At 39.3% G+C, this 18,821-nt stretch overlaps 2 protein-coding genes across 2 annotated transcripts; both read right to left on the reverse strand.

The window, feature by feature from the left end:
• Positions 1–3,394: 3,394 nt before the first annotated feature.
• On the reverse strand, positions 3,395–14,758 carry LOC111338649 (uncharacterized). Its single transcript, XM_022945170.2, has 2 exons — positions 13,960–14,758; positions 3,395–4,924 (listed from the first exon to the last, which is right to left on the reverse strand). Exons 1-2 carry the CDS (start codon positions 14,659–14,661, stop codon positions 4,199–4,201), a joined length of 1,428 nt encoding a protein of 475 aa, XP_022800905.2. The 5' UTR covers positions 14,662–14,758; the 3' UTR covers positions 3,395–4,198.
• A 704-nt stretch (positions 14,759–15,462) lies between these two features.
• Positions 15,463–18,217, reverse strand: LOC111338639 (uncharacterized). Its single transcript, XM_088732215.1, has one exon. The coding sequence runs from the start codon at positions 17,436–17,438 to the stop codon at positions 16,641–16,643; it is 798 nt and encodes a 265-aa protein (XP_088588341.1). The 5' UTR covers positions 17,439–18,217; the 3' UTR covers positions 15,463–16,640.
• Positions 18,218–18,821: the final 604 nt, after the last annotated feature.

The raw sequence follows: 18,821 nt of genomic DNA on the forward strand, positions 1-18,821 counted from the left end.
CCTTCTCGTGAAAACCTTTGTTCCTGCGACACAACAAGTCGCACAAAATTAAACAAAATGGTTGTAATAATGGGCGTCTGATCACAATGAGCAAATGAGTTGTAGCAATTTGACCTAGAAGCAACACGTAACACCGTCACTGCTTATCCTTGGTAAATCCCCCAGAGATTTCAGTTGTAAACAGATGGCATCTTTTTTTCCTTGATCGTTCTTCTGTTTTGTTTTGTTTTTCAAATGTGAAGTCGTCTCCCAGGTTACTTTTTACAGTTCACTTCAAAGCGTTGTCTCTACGCACACTCGATCTTTCCACATGATTTTTTTTGTGATGAAAAATTTTCTCAATCGTCACACAAGCTCACACTGCAGCCGATTGCCAATGTTGGAAATATAATTAAAGACGAACAGAGACTTTCCACCCAGCTGATGTTGTGGCGTTCGGAGGAGGTTAAACTCCCTCAGAACTTCCATAATTTGCTCCTTTGTACGGAGGAGGTGGTTCATCAGCCGTTGTTGTTCCGGTGCTGTAAGAAGGTGGAGGAAAGACCCTTTGTCGCTCTTCATACAAAGGTGGAGGGTTAGGTGTTTCTTCTTTCTCGTGGTAAGACGGCGGTACCCCTCCCTTATGGGGTGGTCTTGGTTCGATTTCATAAGAATTCTCTCCGGCAGCTAAGACATTGGAGAAGTTTTGATGTCCCAACCTATCGTAAGGAGCCCTTCTCTTGACAAAGCGAATAAACCAGCCGGTGGCAATTAAAAAGCAGATCAAAATGAACGCTCCAACTACCAATCCAAAGTCTGTACCATTTGGGGTACGGGGCGGGTAACACTCCGAACGCTGACAAGATTTATCACAGCATATTTCTTTGTGAGAACAGTCGGAGTCCAATGTGCAGGAGTTTGGAGGACAACGTCCTGTACTGTTCCGCGACTTCCGACAGCGTCCGGTAGAGACAGATTCCTGAACACACAAAGCGAATATTATCACCCAACTTATCGGCAGCAACGCAACTTGTACCCTCATTTTTATGAAAGAAAACTTCTGCACAAGTTGGCTCTCTGGTGTTTAATGCGTTTACAGTACGACGAAATCCGAAATGCCTTATGGCATCGAGTGAAGAGTGGTTTGTTTGTCACATTATCCCCTAGCACGGAAAGATCACATGATTTCCAAATGGGAAGTCAAAAGTTCTGAGTTGATGATGAAATATACAATGATCTTAAATATTGCGCAGCCAAATAAGTAAGGTGGCAAATTTCTCCATCTTTTAATTTCTAAATGACACGATTTCGGGCTCTTCTACTCTAGTTGTATTATGGACTATGCAGTACAGGCCTGTCACTTTAGAGAGTGGCACCGCACGAAATTACTTATTCGTTAAGACACGCGTGATCTTTTAACATGCCACGTGTTTTAAAACGTGCCATGTTAAAAGGTCGGTTTATGTCTTCATTTCTTAAAGCAACTAACTCATAATTTAGGGTTTTCGAATTTCGCAGCTTGAATCGTAAAGACTATTTTTAGCATCTTATCTCCCCGCTAACTATAAGACCTTACTCGACTCTTTTGTAAGCCAACCCGTGTAGCAGACCTCATATAATATACTTAATTAAAACAGAACTAACTTTGTACCATCCTGAAGATTACATAAACAAATTTTGAGACGATACTTAATCATGGTTTATTGTATCTTGTTATGTAACGTAGTTGTTGTGAATTGCTATGTCGTGTAAGAGAGTAACCGGCCAAACCTTTCCACAATTGATAAAGAGGAAATCAAAATTCTTGGCTCATCCTCGGTGTAAAAACCTGTGAAGCTCACGAGTGACGTAAAAAGTAGACAACAAAACATTATAAACAATAGCGTACAGCAAAACAATACCTCATGAAACAAAGAAAATCTCGTCAGGTTTTTACACCGAGGATGACCAAAATTCTTGCCCATGCCTGCCTGGCTGGACAAATTGTATGTTGACACTGGACTGGACTACACTAGACTGGACTGGACTGTATTGAATTGATTAAACACTGAATAGTGAAAGATGGAATAAAAACCAGGTTTAGCAAAATGCAGAGTATTGAAACGTGGACAAGGCAAGGGAAAATGCAATGAATCATTTACTCAAAAAAAATTACCCTTTTTGCTTCGGCTGGCTCGCCTCTCACTTTTTCTCAAAAACATTTTGACAGTCTCTTTTCTCACCTTTGCCTTTGGAGACAGAACCATCAGGGTATCATTCCTCTTTAATTACAGGTAGCTATATTTTCTTCCTTGACTTTTACTCCATTTTAACTCTGAGTGTGTTGTTTTCACCCTAATCATTCTCAGATTAATCAAGGACAATTTGGATAAATTATTCTTCATCTCGATAAGTTTTTATTTTTAATTCTTTTCCTTACTTTTTTCTTTATTATTACTTTTTCCTTCTACATCAATGACGATATTGAGATGTCACTGGAACATTTAGTCAAGTGATGTTTTTGACCAACTTCAAGGCTTTGCAATGTAAATGTTGATCGTTGTTCAGTGCTAGCTGCATCATAGATATGGACAAGCAGGTAAAAAGTATCACCTCTGCAAGAACATGGCTACAAATACATTCTACATGGGAGAACATGATAACCAGAAAAATGTGGGCTCAGAAAGAGACAGAAGGTAAGGATAAATAGTTTTGATAGAAATTGAGAGCCACCCAAAAAATATTGACACTATTCTAAAAACAATTAGCTTAATATTTCTGTTTAATCCTTCTCTGGATTGGCAGACAACCAATTACTCTACTAAAAACCCCCACCAGCCAGAGTATGCATTTGACTGCATGAGCCAGAAACTATCAGTCCTACAGATTGAAGTAGCAAACCCATTACATAGGTAAAGGTAAAGCCTGCTTAAGAGCTAAGCCGCCTATTGGGCTGGCAGTTAACTCTGGTTTCGATAGCATGAATCAACTGGGAGTATTTCTACTCCCCCCTGACTGAATGGAATGCTGGTCCATCGCAGGGTTACCCCCCAGCATTAAATTTTCTGGTACCCATTTAAACACCTGGGTGAAGAGAGGCACTGTGAAAGTGAAGTATCTTGCCCAAGAACACAACATTATGTCCCTGGCCAGGGCTCGAACCAGGACCACTCGATCAGGAGTTGAGTGCACTAACCATGAGGCTACACGCCTCCAGAAAACCCATTACATAAAATGAGATCAAGTCCTTGCAATCTGGACAATTTGAATACTCTGAGCAGCATTACTTGCTAAACCTCTGAAAGATTGATTTTGGAATTAAAATTGATTTTAGCCTACATCATGGTTAGCATTTTTTAGCCTGTTCCAAGTTCTCAGTAAAAAGAAACATGCAAAGCCACATGCAAAAAGAGTAGGCTAGAAAAAGTGGCGACTGTTTGTCAGGGAAATGGCTTACACTCCAGTTTATTTTTTCAGTGAACACCACTTGTTACATATACATTTTTCACTCTTCTATGCTGAATGAGAACCAAGGAAAAGCTAGTATGTAATATATTAATAACATTCACAGCGACTTCAGTTAAAACCCTATGAAAGTGCATCTGCCATATTTAAAAAAAGAAAAGGGTACATAAACTTAACCCTCAGCAAATGAAAATGATTTTCAAGTTTAAGGTTTTAGCATTTTCAAACAATTCCACTGAACAAATACACTTACTAGTTAGCCAACTACTTAGAACTTAGTTAAATACATTCCAATCTCCAAACCTAAAATATTCATAAGTACATCTACAACTTTATCAAGTAAGATTCAACTTATTGAAATCAATTCAAATAAAAAGAAAAATGCTTCTCTTCTTTCACATACTTGCATTTTAAATTCAGTTTTATGATGGTACTACCAGTGCCATGGTCCACAGACTCAACATACTCTTAAAGTAAAACAATAAAAACACTAATGTGGCCTTAAATTACTGTAAAAAATATTTTAGAAGTCCGAGCTTTCACCACTCAATGGCTTCATCAGGGATGGATAAGATTAAAGTAACTACCAATTTAGTCTCCTTACATTATCATTGCAGAATCAGATGTTAATCAAGCTTGAATCACTCTATAACAACAGTTTCAGATAATTCAAGCGTTTACGTCCCTAAAGACATGTTAAAGACTGTAGAGTCACAATTGCTGTTTCATAAATTCTATAACCAGGTTGAAGTACATGTACCACAATTCATTGCCCTTACACAGGTGGTGCTGATGCTACTGCACCATATGAAGGTTTGGGAGTGTAAACTCTCCCTGCTGTTCCCTGTGGTTCTCCTGTATAAGGGGGAGGTTGTCCACTTGGTCCAGGGATGTAGGGTGGAGGCCTGTTTGTCTGATGTCGTTCATACTGTGGAGGGGGGTAGTGTTGGTAGCCTTGTTGGTAAGGTAGCGAATGGTAGGGTTGGATACTCTGTGGTGCAGATCTTACCGTAGTAGTCGCTGTTACTCTCTGCCCAACAATAACTCTGCCACCATGAAACCTTCTTTGACGGCGACAGGCGAAAACAGTACACATAACGATGATAAAGATCATACCAAGCGATCCAAATATTGAACCAAGTATTATAGCGGTCCAATCTAAGCAATTGTCATACTGACAGATTCCATCACAACAGCTGAGATGACCACAATCGGAGTTGGAATTACACCAGAATCCATCGCAATCGAAGCTGTTTGTGCATTCACTGCCACAGCAAATTTCCCCGTAGTAACAGTCGGACTTAATAGTGCAACTTTCTCCAACACAAGAAGAACCGATAACGCACTGATTGTTGCAGCAAACTTGGCCGAGGCCACAATTATCCGAAGAACGTGAGCACCAAGCCTGAGTCACTGTAACAAAGCAATGACTAAAGACAGTGAATGCGAAATATGCTTTCATCATTTCTCGAAAGCGCGGAATTTTCTCACTGACCGAACTCTAAGCAAAGATTTCCTTCTCGCTTTGTCGAGAGCTAACAACAAATATCCCACAATCCCCACGATATTCTTTCTAGACTTCGACGTCATATCATGTATCAGCGCATGACTCGGAGGTCGTCGTGACGTACGACTCTCTGCTTCACTTTCGTAAGTCCCCGCCCCCTCCCCAAAGGTTAGGCGAGAGCCATTTTTGTGCCCAGTGCTCGTAGAGCCCAAGTTTATACCCAAGGCACTCTGTTATCGTGGGGGTATGGCGTCCCATCGGAGCCAAAATTAAACAAAATTCGCGATTGGACATTGAAGTTTTTATTCCTTATGAAACTTTTTCCGATTCAACATTATCTTTTTTATAATTAAACTTCCAAGTTTCAAGTATTAAAGATTGTACTTCTCGTAATTCCACTTTGTAGTTGTGGCAATGCAATATTTTTGTACTTATGGTATTGATATATTCAACATGCAGTACTTCGCGGTATTCAACATTTAACTTTCCATCATCCAACGAAGGAGCGCAGGCTCACTAAGGTCAAGCACCTCGTGTAGATGTAAGCCTCATAACTTCGTGCGAGGTTATCTTGTGAGATGAAAAATGGACGATATCTCGTATTTGCTGGACTGTGTTCAGACTATGTTTCTATGCAACATATGGCAATCTACTTAGGTAGAACGGAAAGCCCTAAAACTCTTGAACAAAAGCTCATCTTTCAAACCGGCAGTCTAAATCCCACAGGGATCAACGAACGCTTTTCATTCCACTAATTTATTCGCGTTTTTCTCGTTGCCATGTTCCCACCAATAACGTAGCTCCATTTTCTGCCTTTAAAAGCACACACAACCCACAATTCCTCTATTCGCTCCGACGAAGGGCTAACGCTCGAAACGTCAGCTTTTGTAATCGTTACGGTGGCCAATTTACCATTTCAACTTTACGTATGATGCACGATCCTCGCAGTAGATAGCGCTATTTAAGCAATAGCGGAAATCAGACCTGAAAAAAATCAGGCCTGTACGGGACTCGAACCACTGACCTCTGCGATACTAGTGCAGCGCTCTACCAATTGAGCTAACAAGCCAACTGGGAGCAGGCCGTTAAGTTGATTCGTAATAAACCCGTGAAAGTGATAAATGAGTTATTATGAATATATGAAGCTCATATATTTTGAACTGCGGTATTAGATACGTATGATGCACGATCCTCGCAGTAGATAGCGCTATTTCAGCAATAGCGAAAATCAGACCTGAAAAAAATCAGGCCTGTACGGGACTCGAACCACTGACCTCTGCGATACTAGGCATGATTTTTTTTTTCCAGGTCTGATTTTCGCTATTGCTTAAATAGCGCTATCTACTGCGAGGATCGTGCATCATACGTATCTAAGTATCTAATACCGCAGTTCAAAATATATGAACTTCATATATTCATTGTATCTCATTTCAACTTTGTCGATATATCCAAATTATTTCGTTACACCCACCGACGCAGCCCCAAACAGTTTCTTTAGAAACTATCAGCCTTTATTCATTTGTGTTCATAATATCCTAGCTTAAACAATAGTATGTACCTGACACACTTAGTCCATATGACATCATTCTTCTCTTAACTGTTCTGCAACTTACTCCAAGCATAGTAAAAATCTCTTGCAATTTAATACCTTGTTCAATTAAATATGAGAGCTGTTCTTTGCTTATTACGTACGAGGGTCGTCCACATCTACCATCGTGTTGCACGCTAGCACTATAACCTCCATAAGAATTCTCAGTTCTTTCGATTTTTACCAGCAAATTACGAGCTCTTCCCATGGTTTCTGTTATGAAATCATCGATGTCTAGATTTACCAACTTCCTGTGCAAAAAATATACTTTACCAACAAGAAGCTGAACATTTCCATGACTATTATGTACGCCTTGAACATTATTTAAAATGTCTAGGATATTATGAACACAGTCCAGCAAATACGAGATATCGTCCATTTTTCATCTCACAAGATAACCTCGTACGAAGTTATGAGGCTTATATGAGGTACTTCACCTTAGTGAGCTCCTTCGTTAATAGCTGGGTTGCGGTTGGATCATGGAAAGTTGAATGTTGAATACCGCGAAGTACTGCATGTTGAATATATCAATACCATAAGTACAAAAATATTGCATTGCCACAATTACAAAGTGGAATTACGAGAAGTACAATCTTTAATACTTGAAACTTGGAAGTTTAATTTTAAAAAAGACAATGATGAATCGGAAAAAGTTTCATAAGGAATAAAAACTTGAATGTCCAATCGTGAAATAAGGAAGAATACTAAAAGTAGAATGTCAAATCGCAATGTTGAATTTTGGCCCCGATGGGACGCCATACCCCCCCCCCCCCCGATGAAATCTGTTAAAGTTCTCTCTTCGGATCAATCGGTAGATTCACACGATCTACAACCAGCCTCTAATGACTGGCAACCCGTTACCTCAAACAAGTCACGAGGGAAGAAGAAAAAGAAAGGGAAAGTCAGTTCCCAGAACCAGCAACTACAAATGGAAAATAACGATACTAGTGAGAACGGCCAAAGGGAGCAAAGACCTAATGAAGATACAATTATTGTGGGAGATTCCATTGTCAAAGGATTACGCAAAGACTTTTTAAGTCGGGCGGCTAAACGGTGCGTAACCGTGAGAAGTTTCCCTGGTGCTACAACCGCAGACATGGAGCATTTTCTACAACCAAGCTTGGCTACAAAACCGAAGGCGATAATCCTCCATGTCGGAACAAATGATCTGAAAAATTCATCAACTGCTCGGGATGTGGCAGAGAAAATCGTCGATCTAGGGAATATGATTGCTACAAACTCTCCTAACACTAGTGTAACCATTTCCGCAATCACACAAAGATTAGGCGAAGAATCGCTCACGAGGAAAGTAAAGGACTGCAAAAAAGTTTTAAAAACATTTTGTAATCAGAATGGCTGGGGCTTAGTCGAACACTTGAACATCGACGAAACATGTCTGAACAATTATAAAATCCATCTCAGCAAGAAAGATATTGCTATTTTAATTTAGCGAGTAATTTTGTAAATAATATACTTCACTGATACGATTCTTACTAGACAACTGTAGCGACACCTAACCTCACTATTACCTCTGGTGCCCGGATCAGGTCAACTCTAATGCCAAAGTGTCGTGGATTCAAAATGGCTAGTTTGAATATTGCAAGTCTTTTGAAACATATTGATGAACTTCGTGTTTTTCTAAATGATCAAAACATCGACGTTCTGGCCATAAATGAGACCAGGCTAAATGAAAGTATTTTCGATCGGAAGGTTAAGGTCTAGGGTTACGATATAATACGTCGTGACAGATCAACAAATGGTAGGTTAGGTGGTGGCGTATGTTTTTACACTCGTTCAAAAATAAGTTACTCGGTCCGCACAGATTTGGACAGTCAGCTCCTGGAAATAATATCAATTGAAATTCGTAAAGATAACTCAAAACCCTTAGTTATTACTTCATGGTACAGACCCCCAAATTCACCTCATGAGCTCTTCGCACACGTTAACACATTATTAGGTAAATTAGATTCTGAAAACATAGAACATTTTCTCATGTGGGATCTAAATTGTGACTTGTAATCCAAAGACAATGTTAATGTGAAAGCTCTTCTAAACATAACAGACATTTATGGATTGGATCAACAAATTAACGAACCCACCCGAATTACACCTACTACGAGTACATTAATTGATCTGATTTTTAAAAATCGGCCAGAGAATGTGTATTGTTTGGGGGTCGGTCTCATGTCGCCAGAAGTGACCACAGTGTAGTTTATGCATATCGAAAAATCTCAATTCCCACTCTCTCCAAGGGAGTTAACTTGATAACATATAGACAGTTTAAACATTTTAATAGCGCAAATTTTTATGCGGATATCTTAGCCCAACCTTGGGATGACATAAGGCAACTGTATGATCCTAATGATATGTGGAAGAAGTGAAAAGAAATATTCCTGAATGTGTGTGAAAAGCATGCACCGATGAAGACCAAACGGACACGAGATTCTAAATCCCCATGGATAACCACTATTTTGAAAAAGCGGATGAATTTCAGAGACCTCCTCAAAAGAAAGGATATCAAGACAAAAGACCCACTTATTTTTGGAACCAATTTCGAATGGTTAAAAATCAAGTGAACTGGGAAGTTAATAGCGCGAAAAAAGCCTATTATGAAAATGCCCTCAACAATTGTTGTGGGGATCAAAGGAAAACATGGAAAACAATCAATGAACTGACCTCGCGAAAGTCCATTAAAACTGTTATTAATGAGATGGAATATAATGGGGTAAATTCTGGAAACCAAACAAATATAGCAGAAATGCCAAACTCAGTTTTCACAGAAATTGGACCAAGCCTTAGTAGAGACGTGACAGAAGTTGATAAATACTTCGAAGAATTTCTTACTGAAACTGATAAAAATTTTGTTTTTGAAAAAACAACACCAGCACATGTTTTTGCACTACTATCAAGGCTCTGCAAGTCCAAGTCGACTGGATTGGATAATATTTCTGCGAAACTTCTAAGGGAATGTCCTGATGTACTAGCAGAATCTCTTATTCATATATTTAATCAGTCCTTAATGACTGGCATCTTTCCCGATGAGTGGAAATCTGCCAGAGTCATCCCATTGTACAAAAATTCCGGGAAGCACTCCGATCCATCGAATTATCGACTAATTAACAATTATTCCACGAGCGCGCGTTGGATATGAGATGATAGATAGCCAACGAGGCGCGTAGCGGCGAGTTGGCTATAATCATCTCATATCCAACAAGAGCGAGTGGAATAATTGTTTTATTAGAAACGTTAAATTAAGTTATTAAATTTATTAAATTTTTAGCACCCTTTTAATTTTAAGCTGACACGTACGCTTGCCATATTTGTAGATTATGGTATATTGGCTGATATACCATAATGGCTAAGCCAATAAAAAGTCTTGAATTTCATTATCCAATGATCTAGTTTTTAATAATAACAGTAATTCCAGTTGTGGCCAAAGTCTTTGAACGGATAATCTACGATCAGCTTTATCATTATTTAACTAAAAACAACTTTCTCTCGTGCCATCAATCTGGTTTTCGGTCTTTACATTCCACGCTCACAGCACTTATCGAAGCTACAGATAGCTGGGCAGTGGATATAGACCGTGGTCTTGTTTATAATACCGTAGTCTTTTTAGACCTCAAAAAGGAATTTGATACAGTATTTCACGATATTTTATTACGAAAACTGCAATACTATGGAATTTGTCGGACCAGCCATCAATGGTTTGCTTCTTATTTAGATAACCGAACACAGATTTGTCATTTAAACTCTTGTAAGTCAACTCCGAAATGTCTGAGATGTGGTGTTCCCCAGGGAACAATTTTGGGACCTCTTTTATTTTTGATATATGATTAATGACTTACCACATTGTTTGACATATTCAGAACCTAGAATTTATGTAGATGATACCAGCCTGACGCTTGCCAGTACTGACATTGAGCATATAAATTATTGCCTTAATCACGACCTGAGCAACGTATGCGAATGGCTCTCTGCTATAACAAACTTACCTTGAATAGGACAAAAACTGAGTTCATGCTTATTGCATCAAGGCAGAAGTTATCACAATTTACGGAAAGTCCCTCTCTTATTATAAACGAAAACGCAATCGAACAAGTAACCTCCACTAAATCCCTTGGAGTTTATGTCGATCAAAATATAAATTGGGAGTGTCATATTGAAAACATCTCTAAGAAGATAGCTTGTACCATTGGCGCGATTAAACGAATTCGGCATCTCACTCCATTTAATGTTTTAATTAAAGTTTATAATAGTCTTATTGAACCACATTTCGATTATTGTAACGTAGTGTGGGGAAACTATAACAAAGGCCTTTCTGAAAAACTACAAAGGCTGCAAAATCGGGCAGCTCGCATCCTAATGTCAGCGAGCTAGGATTATCATAGTAATTTGGATGATTTGTTCCGAGCGCTAGGGTGGCGAAGACTCTACCATCAAAGATTGGAACAGAAATCTATCCTAATGTATAAAACATTACATGGTATGACACCTGATTATCTGAGATCGAGATTTGTATATCGTGACAGTGGAAGTGCTTATCGATTAAGAAATACCGAAAACAAATTAGTTCTTCCACAACCTCGAACTGACTATCTCAAGAGAAGTTTTTTGTACAGCGGAGCTCAATTGTGGAACAACTTACCTGTACACCTAAGACAAGCGTCTTCGCTGACTGATTTCAAATCTAAATTAAGTTGCCACAGTTTGAAGTAAGATCTTAATTCTAAGTAAATTTTAGACACGGCCTCCATGAAAAGCAGAATTTTTTATTTATTTATTTATTTTATTTGAATTTTTATTATCAAATTATTATTGTAGTTAGATAGATAGGTTTCTAGTATAGAATTAACTAAATCAACTGATGGAAAACCGTGTATAAATAAAGTTATCCTATCCTATCCTATCCATCTACCGAGCCGCAATGGGTCTTCGTTTACGTAGGTGGTCCGCGTCTTCGTAATGGATCTTCGTTTTCGTAGGGGTTTTAGGTCTCCGATTTCGGAGTCTTCGTTTTCGCTAATACGCAATTTGGTCGCTTTGTAGGAAGCTTACCCACATTAAGTAATATTATCTGCTTTACCTTACAAACGGAATAATTTGTTGTCATTTTTATTTAAAGGATAAGTCTCAGCTTGAAAAACAAACTTCTCGATCGCAAGCCATGCATGTTTATATTTGCAACCGCCTCCCGGTTAGCTCAATGGATAGAGCGCTGGACTGTTGTGCGAGAGGTCGAGGGTTCAATTCCCGGCCGGACCAACACCCAGTCTTAAAATAATTGAGAAGAATATGCTACCTTTCTATAACACCAAGAAATGGTTAGATATTCTAGTCGTCTTTGATAGGGACGAATAAATGAAGGTCCTATCTCCTAAAGGGTTAGGGGTCAGGAGACGTTAATTTTCCACGCACGAGATTACTGTGTGATGGATGTCCTCCCCTGGAGTGGGATGGGTGGGATTTATTGGGTGGGCTACTCGCATGGTTCGCATATGTTCCGTTCTAGTCCTACCCTACTGCGGTAATGCAGTGAAAATGGTTAGAACTGAATGTATGTCATTGCCGGCCTAATGGATGGATTATAGAACATTGGCACTGAGCACAAAACAGTAACAAAATTTCATCAGAATTTCAATTGGAATCAGGCAAATTGACGGAGAACAGTATACCTTCTCAGTAACGCATGTCACTTGAATGACCGGACTAACGAGAAATAGACAACCTCGGTGGAAATGAAGCACTTAAAATGGAATGCTAGTATGATCTGCACCAGACCCCATAGTTTGGAAGAGAAAGACCGATTGTTCCATGACAGCTAGTGCTAACTCCTTTCCGTATGCACGGCAAATCAAATCAAATTTCATCCCTTCCTGCACCAGAAACTATTCATGTCACTACACGGGTGGTGATAATTGCAAAGAGCCATAAGAAGGTTTAGGAGTGTAAATTCCCCCTGGAGCCCTATGTCGTCCTCCAGTATAAGAGGGAGATAGGTCACTTGCTGTAGGATGGGAGGGGAGGAGTAGTTCAATTTTTTAAAACAACAATTCCACTGAATGAGTACACTTAACTCTTTAACTAGATATCTAGGACTCAGTTAAAAAAAAGTTAAAAATATTTAAATATGCAAGTAGGATTCAAGTTGCTTATTTCAATTAAAAAAAGAAAAATGCTTCTCCTCTTTCAAACAATAACAATAACAATAACATTTATTATTTGTATTGTGCCTTTTCTATAAAATATTTCAAATCCAGTTTTATAGTATCTGTTGTGGCAGTTTTGATCTTGAATCATTTTGACTTTAATATTACAATTAGTTACATTTTTGTATTATTGAAACTTTCGGTTTTATTGATTCATATGATGATATTATTGATTCATATGATGATATTAAGTGGAAATTGCTTTGGTTTTAATCAAAGGCATTGCAGAGCACCATTCAGCCCCAGAAATGGGTGCTATATAAATTCATGTATTGTATTGTACATGTTGCCCATGGTGCTACTACAAACAAGGCTGATATGAAAAAAAAAAAACCTAGAACAACAATTCCATAATTTCTGTGCAAAAATTTCATTTTTCTTTACTATAAAACCTTGGTATCAGTGAGCTTTTCAAACTTTAACCTTATTACACCCTAAGAGTGGCTACCAACTAATTCACCTTACATTATCACAGCTGAATCAGATATTAAGATACCTGGAAGGTTCACCAATATATGAAGCTCTTGATTGTTAGACAAATTCTCCTTGTCAAGGTGTTATAAGTTAAGTTACCCATCAGTGATCTAAAAAACTGGGTGCACACCAGAGAAACTAAAAGGGATTGTAAAATCGTTATCATAATCTCTCATAATTACAAAATGAATACAGAAATAACAAAAAGTGTGGAACCAAGTCAAATAAAAATTAAAGCTGAGGTCAAATAATTCACATTAATTTCCTTGTCATTCACCTCAAATTCCTCTTTACAGGCCTTCATTTTTATTGACAAAAAGTTTCCCAAAGTAAGACCTAACTCAAACTTCAAAGCCTAAACCAACTTTAAAATTTAATATGCCTTTGAGCTCTAAATGGTTGACTTGACATGAACTTTGAACTCAACTCTTGTTTCAAACATAGACAAATTTCCCAAAGTTTCATTGCCTCACTACGCACTTGTTGTCCTGATGGCATAGCCATATGTTCACTACAAAATGATCAGCAGGTTTTTCTGTAAAAGCTTGGTGGAGGTGAAGTACCAGAAATGAGATGCTAGAAAGGTACACCATTTAAAATTTTCCCTTAATCTAGCTTGAATCATTCCATAACAACAGTTCCAGATAATTCAAGGGTTTACGTCCCTTAAGATATGTAAAAGACTATAGAGTCACAAGTGCTGTTTCATAAATTCTATAATCAGGTTGAAGTACATGTACAACAATTCATTGCCCTTACACAGGTGGTGCTGATGCTACTGCACCATATGAAGGTTTGGGAGTGTAAACTCTCCCTGCTGTTCCCTGTGGTTCTTCTGCATAAGGGGGAGGATGTTCACTTGCTGTGCTTGGTCCAGGGTTGTAGGGTGGGGGCCTGTTTGTCTGACGTTGCTCATACTGTGGAGGGGGGTAGTGTGGGTAGCCTTGTTGGTAAGGTAGCGTGGGGTAAGGTTGGGTACTCTGTGGTGCAGATCTTACTGTAGCCGTAGTCGTTGTTACTCTCTGCCCAACGATAACTCTGCCGCGATGAAGACTTCTTTGACGGCGACAAACGTAAAAAATACACATAGCGATAATGAAGATCACACCAAGTGATCCAAACATTGAACCAAGTATTATAGCGGCCCAATCATAGCAATCGCCATACTGACAAAATCCATCACAACAGCTGAGATTGGGGTCGCCACAATCAAAGTCGGAATTACAGGAGGATCCATCGCAGTCGGAGACGTCTTTACAAACGCTACCGCAGCAACTTTCCGCATAGACGCAGTCGGACGGAGAAGTGCAACTTTGTCCAACACAAGAAGAACCGGAAATACACTGATTGTTGCAGCAAACTTGGTTGGGTTCACAATCACTCGTATATGAGCACCAAGCATGAGTCACTGCAACAAAGCAATGACTAAAGACAATAAATGTGAAATATGCTTTCATCATACCTTAAAAGTGAGGTATTTTCTCACTGAACAAACTCTGAACGACTATTTCCTCCTCGCTTTGCCGATTGCCAACACAAAATATCTCTATCCCACAATTCCAAAGACACTCTTGTTTACATTTTGACGTCATTACAAAGCGGATTTTAGGCTTGGACGTCATCGCAAAAACAAGTTTTGTCGTGACATCACTTAGTGCTTCAGTTTCGTGAGTCCCCCTTCCTCCCTCCCCCATATAAGAAAATTTGTTAAAAAGGAGGGGAAACCGCATTGTATGTTGGGCGGAAGCTATTTTTAAAATTTGTTTTTCGCATTTAAAAAGTACTGCCAGACAAGCTGTCCTCCGCTCACTCTTCTCTTACTCTCAATTTGCAACTCTGGCGTGACATTTGACCAAGTGTTGTCACGTTGCAAGATCATATTAAATGTGAGGTCTTTGAGAGTTCTGCTACTGCATGTGTCTCATCTACGTCGCTTCGTGCGCAGCTTACGCACATAAAGTAATGTTATCTGCTTTACCTTACCAATGGAATAATTTGTGGTCATTTTTATTTATAGGATAAACCTCAGCTTGAAAAACAAACTGCGCGATCGCAAGCCATGTTGTTATCTGTAAATGTATGTCAGTACTCTTATGGATGAATTATAAAACATTGATACTGAGCACAAAATTGTAAACAAAATTTCATAGAATCAGGAAAATTGATTTATACAGCGAAGAACGGTGTGCCTTCTCAGTAACGCATGTCACTTCAATAGCCGGCCTTGCTAGAATGAATGAATGAATGAATGGATGAATGAATGAATGAATGAAATGTCTTTATTTCGCTCGTTAAAATGCATGACAAACGTTACAGAGAGTCAAGGTATATAGATCATTTACAATAATTATGTAAAATCAAATAAAACATAGGATATATTATGTTACTCAGCCAAGTTTTATTTAAACCTTATTCTATTAAAATAGCAATTCTTAGAACGTTCAGTAGTAATCCGTGGTCATTTGGCTTGTTTGTGATCTTAACGTCTTGGATGACTCTTTGACTTTGGACAGAAGGGCATATAATGGATGGTTAACATTGTTCCTAATTTTGGTGAACAACCTGTGATCGCATATCTCTAAAAGGTCATAGATATTAATTAACTCAGAAGTGTAACGTCGTTTATTGCACCTTTTTAAGAAGCATTTTACGGTGTTTAGATCTGCCTGGCTGGCTCCGTATACTGGAAGTGTGTAAGCGATCTTTGGCAAAACAATAGCCTTAAAGAGATGATCTATCTCTACTTGCGTGTATCCCTCTTATCTTAGTGATCTTAAAATGTACAAACACTTGTTAGCTTCCCAAAGCTTTCCCTTAACATGATATGAAAACTTACAGTCGTTTTGTAATGTGACACCTAATAGAGTGAAACTGTCATGCTGTTCTATGCCACATAGAGGCGGGAATTTATGTATAACATCTTTTTTAGTCATACAGAGTTCTTTACATTTGCTTGTGTTACAACTCATACCATTAACCTCCGTCCACTCCAAAAAACAATGCATTCAGTGCCTTTTGTGATTCATCTACACTATTCTTACGCACAGTCACAACAATGGAAGTGTCGTCTGCATACTTAATAAGATCGCTATCCTGACAGCACTGAGCGACGTCAAGATCGTTTAAGAACAGGTTAAACAAATACGGGCCGCTTACGCTTCCCTTGGTAGCACTGCGGTTGACATCCTTCCAATCACAAACACGTGACGCACTTTAAGTGGAAAGCTAGCATAATCTACACTAGACCACACACTTTATAGAGAAGGATTGTTGTATGATAGTTGGAACTAACTCTTTTCCATGTCTACGGCAAGTCAAATATACATACATTTTGTGTCACATGTTAAACGGAAATAAAGTCTTTTGATGGATTTTAGGGGTTCTAGAATTTCGACTGCCAGTTCATCCATTCCAACACAAAAAACAATTAGTTATGTCACTAAACGGGTGGTGGTAATTGCACAGAGCCATAAGATGGTTGAGGAGTGTAAATTCTACTTGAAACCCCATGTGGTCCTCCAGTATAGGGGGGAGGTTGTTCACTTGCTGTGCTTGGTTCAGGGTTGTAGGGTGGAGGCCTGTTTGTTTGATGCTGCTCATACTGTGGAGGGGGGAGGTATGGGTAACCCTGTTGGTAAGCGGGTGGGTTCTCTCTGGGGTAGGGTGAGCTGCTCTGTGTCGCAGATCTTATTGTAGTGGTCGTTGTCACTCTTTGGCCAACCATTACTCTTCCGAGATCAAGCGCTCTTCGACGACGAAAAGCAAAGGAAATGCACATGAGGAACATGAAAAGTATGACTAGTGATCCAAATATTAAGCCGAAGAATGCTGCAGTGTCATCGCAGTCGTCATATTGACAAGCTCCATCACAACAGTTGAGATTAAACTTATAGCAGTCGCTGTCGGTATTACAAGGGAGCCCATAGCAGTCACTTTCATATCTACATACATTGCTGCAACAACTTTCCCCACCATAGCCACAATCGTTGTCGGTATTACAGGAGGACCCCTCGCAGTCGCTGCCATATCTACATAAGTTGCTGCAACAACTTTCCCCGCTGCCACAGTCTGACTGAGAAGTGCAACTCCATCCGACACAAGAAGAGCCGAACTGACATTGATGGTTGCAACAAGTGTAGTTAGATTGACATTCACTCTGGTACGAACACCAACAATGACTCACAGCAAGAAAGGAATGAAAAACCAAGACAAAAAAAGCGAAAGATGATTTAACCATGCCTCAGAAATTCCGTATTCTGCTTTTAGAAGATCGCAATGTAGTTGTCTGCTTTCGGCATCACAAGATGTATCGATAACGTTGACTTTTCCGGTCACGTGAATACACAGAAACAGAAGCTCACGCAACTCCTCTTATAAGCATGAAAAGTTGCGTTACATTGGTCAATGCAGCTGTGCATGCGCTCTAGTTGTCTGTTATTTACTTGTAATGCCAGCGTTTTTACACGCGTGAAAATTAGTGCTGTTTAAACCCTTAAATTTTCTGAGTGCTAATTTTTTTCCGGATGTTTCCATTTTGCTACGAAAAAAAATTGACACTCAGAAACATCTAACGGTTTAAGCAGCACTGGTTTCAGTTTTACTGAACTGGATTAAGACCAAAAATAATATATCACATTGCATCAGAGTTGAAAGCCGTGTTTCATGATAGAATGTTTAGGAGGTATCACTCGGTTTCCAGGGGAAAATGGTCAATTCTCGCCAATTTATTACGAAGAAGGGATTAAAGAAAATTGACTGCTAAAGAGCGTTGGGGGCATGGGAGGGGATCCGAGGTGAATCTTACCCAGAATTCTCTAGCCCTTCCTTCTACCATTCCCAGCTCATAGCGGACATTCTGTTTTGAAATGATATCGTTTTATTAGTCTCAAGTAATAATGATGTAAGAGGCTTTCAACAGTTCTGACACAACAATTTCCAGGCATTCATAACGGAAATGACCACAGGCTTCTGTGTCTCTCGGCTCGTCTGCCCCTCGCCGTAAATATTAAGTATGCGCGTAATTCTCCCTCCCCCCCCCCACCCCCGTGAAAGTGATTTCATTCTGTGCGCCTACTACACAATCGTGACCATTACAACACAAACAGACAAAACAAAACCAAAGGCAACAAAGAAAACCGATCCCGACTATAGCTACGCCAACTCCAAGTGCATCCATCGTTGAAATACAGGATTGGACCATACGCACGTACCATAGCAATCTCTTTTACCTTCAAAGCATTTGCATGCAAACGCATGGCAATGTCCAATTACGACAATGTTCACCTAAGCTGCATTGTAACTGAGACCGACGATGATAACCAACATTCACATTCACACAGGTTATATTGCCGTTGGAACTGTCGTTTAAGGTTTCACTGCCGCCCCGCAGCAAGCTTCGCGAATAGAGGAATTCCTCTATTCGCTCCGAAGAAGGGCTAACGCTCGAAACGTTAGCTTTTGTAATCGTTACGGTGGCCAATTTACCATTTCAACTTTGTTGATATATCCAAATTATTTCGTTACCCCCACCGACGCAGCCCTAAACAGTTTCTTTAGAAACTATCAGCCTTTATTCAATAACGACAATGTTCACGTGAGCTGCTAGCTGCAGTGTAACTGA

Source organism: Stylophora pistillata, chromosome 9, assembly GCF_964205215.1.
Source record: "Stylophora pistillata chromosome 9, jaStyPist1.2, whole genome shotgun sequence".
NCBI lineage: Eukaryota > Metazoa > Cnidaria > Anthozoa > Scleractinia > Pocilloporidae > Stylophora > Stylophora pistillata.